Source organism: Chrysochloris asiatica, unplaced genomic scaffold (assembly GCF_000296735.1).
Source record: "Chrysochloris asiatica unplaced genomic scaffold, ChrAsi1.0 scaffold00047, whole genome shotgun sequence".
In the NCBI taxonomy this organism is placed as follows: domain Eukaryota; kingdom Metazoa; phylum Chordata; class Mammalia; order Afrosoricida; family Chrysochloridae; genus Chrysochloris; species Chrysochloris asiatica.
The window spans coordinates 12,617,934-12,624,663 of NW_006408565.1; the positions used below are offsets into that span (position 1 = coordinate 12,617,934).

Consider the following 6,730-nt stretch of genomic DNA (forward strand, 5'->3'; position numbering starts at 1 on the left):
CTCGATGGCACCTGACAACAACAACAACAACAATACAGGGTCACAACCGATTCAATGGCACTTAACAGCAACAATAAAGTGGCAAAGAGAAGGTGCAGTTGAGGGAAACCAGAGTATATTGATAGAATGCCTTCAGACAGCAACTGAATAAAGAAATGCAGTCAACCTGTTATCCAGTCAGGTATAAAATTGGCGTGGTGTGAGAGCTTTAAGGAGAATAAAAATCTCCTTAACCAGCCGTGGCTGGTTCTCATGAGATGGAGGTCAGATGTACCTTCAATCTCCAACCTTTCTGACACTAGTCATCTCTCCCTTGGCATTTTTAACTTTTCTGCTGGGATTGATATGATTCATTGCAACGGTCAACCAGAATGCACAGACCATAGTTACAGTGAAGTGCTTTATTAGGGAAGTATCCGCCTCTAACTCAGGATCACAACAGACTACATATAACTAGGGATCAGGAAGCATGTAGGCTGTGTCCCTTTTTCAATGTAGGACAGCTCTCAACTCTAGTCCCTACAAACCCTTACCAAGCTATGCAGGGCTCATCTCTCAGCCCTCGGTTCTCTGCTCCACTCAATCATCTGTCCTGCTCTGGCAAGTGTTATAAAGCTGATGCTGATGAGTGCATGGATAAACCTGAAGGTCCTCAGCTCTTTCACTTCTGTGGTCCTGAGTGCACCATCACATGCCTGTCTCCTGGTTCTGCTGCTGCCCTTTCTCTGCTGCTGGATTTTGCTGTGCTTGCCTCCACTTCTTGCTGTTTGGTGCAATCTCGTGTGTTAAAGGTTTCTCTGCTTCCGGGTCTAAAAGGTTCGCAGCACAGGGAGCTTGGGTCCAAAGGGCATGCTTTGCGCCCAGTTTTTGAGGGTAGTGAGGTCCCCCTCTGCATTTGGGATTGACTCTCTTTAAGCCAGGGTGGCTCTCAGCTTCTTGTTGGTCATGCCACGGAGTCGGTTGTGACTCATAAGGACCCTGTAGAGTGTATCCGAGGCTGCAAATCTCTGTGGGAGCATAAACCCTCATCTTTCCTTATGGCAGAGCCGTTGATGAGTTTGAAACCCCAGATTTTGGTTAGCAGCCTAAACAGTGCCTAATAAATCGGGTACTGTTTTCCTGCTGGAAGGAAGTAACAAGATAGAGAGGGCCCTGTTTTTCTGCCACTTACAGTGTTGCTGGGGGAACAGAAAATGAATAACCAGACAAAAGTACATTGCATTATAGAAAAGAATATGGTGCCACATGACAGTACTACATACCCACGTGAGACTTGGTTGTCACAGAACACCTGTCTCTAGAGGAGGTAACATTGAAGCTAAATGCGAATGGAAAGCACTTTCGGCTTAAGGAGAGCATCACGTAAATTCGGTTACTTTCTACCAGGGCTCCTTTGGGCTTTTTACTACCTACCTGCGATCCTCCTAGTCCTTTCCAGCACCTTGGAGCCTCGCCCCTCCCTGCCCTGCTCTGCCTTGCGGCTTTCTGCGGCTGCGCTAGGCCCAGCCCAATCAAAACCAGATCACCATTAAAAAGGAGTAGTGATTGGTTGTAAATTTTTGAGGTCAAGGAGGGGCGGGGCTTAAAGTAGCTCATTAATATGTCTATTTGGGCGGTCGAAAGGCCGACGGAAATGCTCTTTGTTTTTGCGGAAGTACGAGGGGAGAGGTTGTGATGGCGGCGGCGGTTGCTGCTGAGTCGGTGGGTATCACCCGCCCTACGCAGGGTTTTTGGTGGGGAAGGAATGTAGCGAGAGGCAGGGGCAAGGGGTTTTGGGCGGGGGACCCGGTCGCGGCTTGTCGGAATCGGCCTGGGCCGAACCGGCATTAGCTGACGTGGCCCCGCCTGACGCTGCCCTTCTCGCCGCAGGTACCTGTGGGCCGCGCGGAGGAGGAGCAGCCCCTTACGTCTACCGAGGAGCTGGCCGCCCAGAAGCGCGAACAGAGACTGCGCAAATTCCGGGAGCTGCACCTGAAGCGGGTGAGTGTCCCGGAGCAGCGCACACCTGTCATCCGGCCAGGCCCGTGCGCATTTGGGGAGGAACTCATTTGCGAACTCAGCAGCGCTCCTTACTACAAACCCGTAGAACTGGCTTTTCCTCGCCTCCTGCCCCCGTCTGAGTTAATTTATCGGTTAGATTCTTGACTCTCCGTTACTAACAGCCTATCTGCTCTGTGATTCTTACATGCCCTTCATGTTACGGTGCGGGTAAGTAGCACTAGACTAGCGGGAAGACACCTGAGCCTAACCTGCTAGAAACAACATGGCTTAGCCGATTCATGGGGAACCAGATGATTCGTGGGGAATCTGTGTGTGTATTTTAACTTTTATTGTGAATTGAATGACTGTTTACAGAGCAAATCATCAGTTTTACATTCAGTAAATCCTACACTTGTTTCATCTCAACGTAACAAACAGCATCTATCCCACTTTCTCCGTTTTTCTACGTTTTCATTCCTACATATTTCCTAATCCTCCTGAATTTTGACTTGGGGAAATGCTGCTCTTTTGATTTAGAACGTTGACCATTTTGTTATGTGTATATTGGAGTCCTGGTGTGGCCCTGTAGGCTAATGTGTCAGACTGCAAAGTCGTTTGAACTGCAACGTCAGTGGTTCAAGCTCACCAGCTGCTTCTTGGGAACTTTATACAGGGTTGCTACGGGTGGGAATCGACTTGACGGCACTTAACAACAACAATAATATCACACTAGTGTTGTGGTTGGTTGTGATGTGCCATGGAATGGGTTCCAAATCATGTCTACCCTGTGTAGGGGTTCCAAGGCTTTGAATCTTTATGGGAGTAGAAAACCTCATCTTTCTCTCACGGAACAGCTGGTAGTTTTGAACTGCTGACCTTGAGGTTAGCAGCCCAACATATAACCACTATGCTACCAGAGATCCTTGTGGTTCCCACTATATACTTGTCTGCTGCTTGGCTGAAAATTGAGCCATGGGAGTGAGTTCAGTTCCAGACCTGAAGGGCGACCAAGGCCATTGTCTCAGGGTTCCTTCAGTGTCTATCCAGCCAAGGGCTCTTGTTTGAGTAGAAGATGCAGCTTTGTAACCAGAAGCGGTGTTAAATGCCAGGTAGAGGAAGGAACAACGTGCCCTAGTAGTGCAGAAGAGGAGGAATTCATGCAGTCTGGGGAGTGAGGAGGGGACTCCAGGGAATTACCCACAGAAGAAATGACACCTAAATTGCTGTTTGAAAGTAGGGTATTATCAGGCAAGTAAAGGCATTGGGGGAAGGGCAATCCAAGCAGGGAGCAAGTGCAAAGAGTCCTCATTAGGGATGGGAGTTCAGACAGCTGAGTGCAGTGGAGATCCAGGCAACCCCTGCTTGTCGTCATCTTGGAGCTGATGTGGTTATCTGTTAAACCTTGGTTTCACAAAACTTCAACGTAGCCCTGTGACTATGGAGGGAGACAAAGACAAGAACACTGTTCAAACCACAGAAGTAACCTTCTATCCCCTCTTCTCAGAAGAGTGACTGTTAGTATGAAATTATAGTTATAAGTCCCACCTCCTTGGTACCTGTGAGAGAATTGTCCTTCCTTTCTGACAGCACCCAAACCAGAGCAAGCCCAAACTTTGTTGACCCTTCCTCCAAATCCACTGACACAAATCCAAATCCCTCTTACCGAGCTGCCTGCCTTCCCCCACCATGTGCAATGGACCTGACGTTGTTAGACTGAGTCACAGTATAGAAGGGGGATGGTTGTTGTTGTTAGGTGCTATCTAGTTGGTTCTGACTCAGAGCGACCCTGTACAGGGTTCCTGATGGAGCAGAAAGCCTCATCGTCCTGTGGAGTGGCTGGGAGGTAGGAACAACCAACCTGGTAGTTTAATGCTGATATGTGCCACCGGCACACCATAGAAGGGATGGCAGTTGAGAAGAATCTCTCTTTTTTCTCTCTTTGTCTAGCAAAAGGCAGATGAGCACATTTAAATATGCAGTTGGAGGGACTGTGTGAAGAACATGTGACTGGAAATTAGAAGACATAGCTTCCTGCCCCAACTCTGCTGCCAGTCTGTGTCCTAAAAAATAGCTAACTTAAGTTTACCTTAAGGCAACTTACTCATTCTCTTTATGTACATTTATTTTAAAATAGGCTGTTGATTCGTATGTTAAATGGAAGCTCTTCATTGATAGTGATGTAAAAAAAATATCTAAGTTAAATTTTCCTGAAGTTAAAATATTAAACAAGGAAGGGTGACTTCAGCTGAGTTAGTGACATTAATTAAGATAGTTGCTACACCCTCTAGGCCCAATTTGGGCTTTTTGCCTTGAATTAATCAGGATTAAAAGGTACACTATGTTTTCCATCGTGTGAATTAACATTATGAGGGGCCTTCAAAAGCTCAGGGAAAAATTCCATTGTCTTTGAATTCCGTTTCTCAGTGAACTTTTTTTTTTGATGTTTTATTGTGTATTGTGTGATAGTCTACATGGGGGAACATTAGTTTTACATTCCTTCCATCATACATCATCTCATTGCCATAGTTACCATCCCATCCATGCATCATTACCCAACCAAAGGGTACACCCTGCAATCCTGCCCACCCTCCCCTCACGGTCCTCAGCACACAGCCCCTCTCCCTCTCTGGATCACAAGTCCCCAGCCACTCTATCTCTTCAATTCATCCTCTCTCTTTACGTCATCTTCTCTGTCTCAGTCTCAGGCCTCACTGCTCCTCTGGGTAGGGTCCCGCTCTCTGCTCTTCTCCATTGATGGTCCCAGGGACCTCCGCTCCTAGACTGAAAGGTTAATCACTCCCCTCCTTGCTATAAAATGTCCACCTTTACATTTCCAGTCCTCACAATCAGTACTGGTAACAATTATTCACCCTTGTTTCCCAAGGGACCCATCTGCATTTCTTTTCATCTGCCCTTCCTAGACACATCGGATACTACTCACTGGACACCCTACCATCCTCCCCACCCTGTGGATCTAGGTTCCCTCTTGAAAGCTTGTAAGCCAGTCACTTCTTGCCTTTGTATCCCTTCTCCCATTTTGGTTGGTCAATGTTCAAGATGCCCATCCCTATCTACTCTTTGTGTGGAGGGGGTGGGAATAATTCTTGGAGGAGGGATTTATTTCCTCTTTTGGACAGCTGCATTTATAGGTGGATGTCCAGTTTATCAAATTGTATCAGATGACACTTTTTTCCTCTTCTTTCTTCTTCGGGTTGAGCTCTGTTCGTCCCCTCCTTGGAGCCATGGCAAGTGGGTATCATCTGCAGGTGTGGGTGTTCCTGCGTCTGTCCGCCCTCTCCTTATCCGTTGGTTGCTTTGGTCTCCTCTCTAGTCCTCTGTGGATGTGTCACTGACTCTGCTCAATGAACTTTTTGAAGCCCCTTTTGTATTTAATGCCATCCAACTCTACTGAAGAACCAATTCACCTCTAAGGAAGCTGCTCAAAAGAACGTAACAACTAAATACTGGCCTCTGGATAATAAACCATTATTCAATAGAGCCCAACACATTTGTTTTTTGACTGTATACAAATACAAATCTAATTATATTGTTGCTTATATTGTTGCCTTTCTCTTACTTTAGGATAATACGGAATTCCCTTGTTTCAGTATCTTACCTGACCTTGCTCAAAGAAGGCACTATCTTCTGGATATATTTTCTTGTTTCAACTGACAAGAGTATTTATGTTATGGTTTTAGAATGAAGCTCGCAAATTAAATCACCAGGAAGTCGTGGAAGAAGATAAAAGGCTTAAGTTACCTGCGAATTGGGAAGCCAAGAAAGCCCGTTTGGAATGGGAGTTACAGGAAGAAGAAAAGAAAAAGGTTAGGACCTATCCTCCTGTCTTCAGTGTATTGGATTGAGACTGAATAACATGACGTGAGGACACTGGTTCAGGGGCCTGATGCTAGCTTTCAAATCCTGGCTCTATTCTTCACTAATTATAATACTCAGGGCAACTAACTTATTCTTTGTTACTTACTCTGTTTTCTCCTTTGATGAGTTAAATGAGTTAATGCATGTAAAACATTTAGAGCTGGGTCTGACGCCCGATGTATTTTCTTTTGAATTGATGTGTTCACTTTTTATCTACCATTGCTGATGTGTGCTGTCAAGTCGCTTCTAACTCACAGTGAACCTGCATAGGGTTTCTGAGGTTGCAGATGTTTACAGGACTTCTGGTGTGGCACTGTAGGATCAGTACTGGATTACAAGCCACAGGGTTGACAGTTTAAACCCACCAGCTGCTCCTTGGAAACTCTATATGGGGTCATTGTGATTTGGAACCAACTCGGTGGCACTTAACAGCAACAGCCAGTCTTTACAGGAGCAGAAAGTCTCGTCTTTCTCCCCTTATCCACCACTGTTGTTGTTAAGTGCTGTTGAGTCGGTTCCGACCCATAGCGACCCTGTACAGGGTTTAAAAGGCTGTAAATCTTTACGGGAGCAGAAAGCCTCATTTTTCTCCCGTGGAGCGGCTGGTAGTTTTGAACTGCTGACTTTGCGGTTCGCAGCCCAATTCGTAAGCACTACACTACCAGAACTCCTTTAGCCACCATAACAGATGCCTAATTTCCTTTGACTATGAATCGTTATTTTTAAAGTATTTCTTTTTTTTTTAATTTAAAGTTTTTATTGTGGATTGAGTAAATTACAGGGCACATCATCAGTTTCACATTCAACAATTCATATAACTTGTTTCATTACATTGATTATAATCCCCTCCATATACCATCAGTTAAAAGTATTT

General features: G+C 45.7%; 1 protein-coding gene across 1 annotated transcript in view; it reads left to right on the top strand.

Annotated features, from left to right (window-relative positions):
• The first annotated feature begins 1,674 nt into the window (after window positions 1-1,674).
• The window catches only part of SYF2 (SYF2 pre-mRNA-splicing factor), a 22,936-nt gene continuing 17,880 nt past the window's right edge, over window positions 1,675-6,730 (top strand). The window contains exons 1-3 of the mRNA XM_006862395.1: window positions 1,675-1,701; window positions 1,870-1,980; window positions 5,679-5,804. Coding sequence (XP_006862457.1) covers window positions 1,675-1,701; window positions 1,870-1,980; window positions 5,679-5,804 — 264 coding nt within the window. The remainder of the gene's footprint in view (window positions 1,702-1,869; window positions 1,981-5,678; window positions 5,805-6,730) is intronic.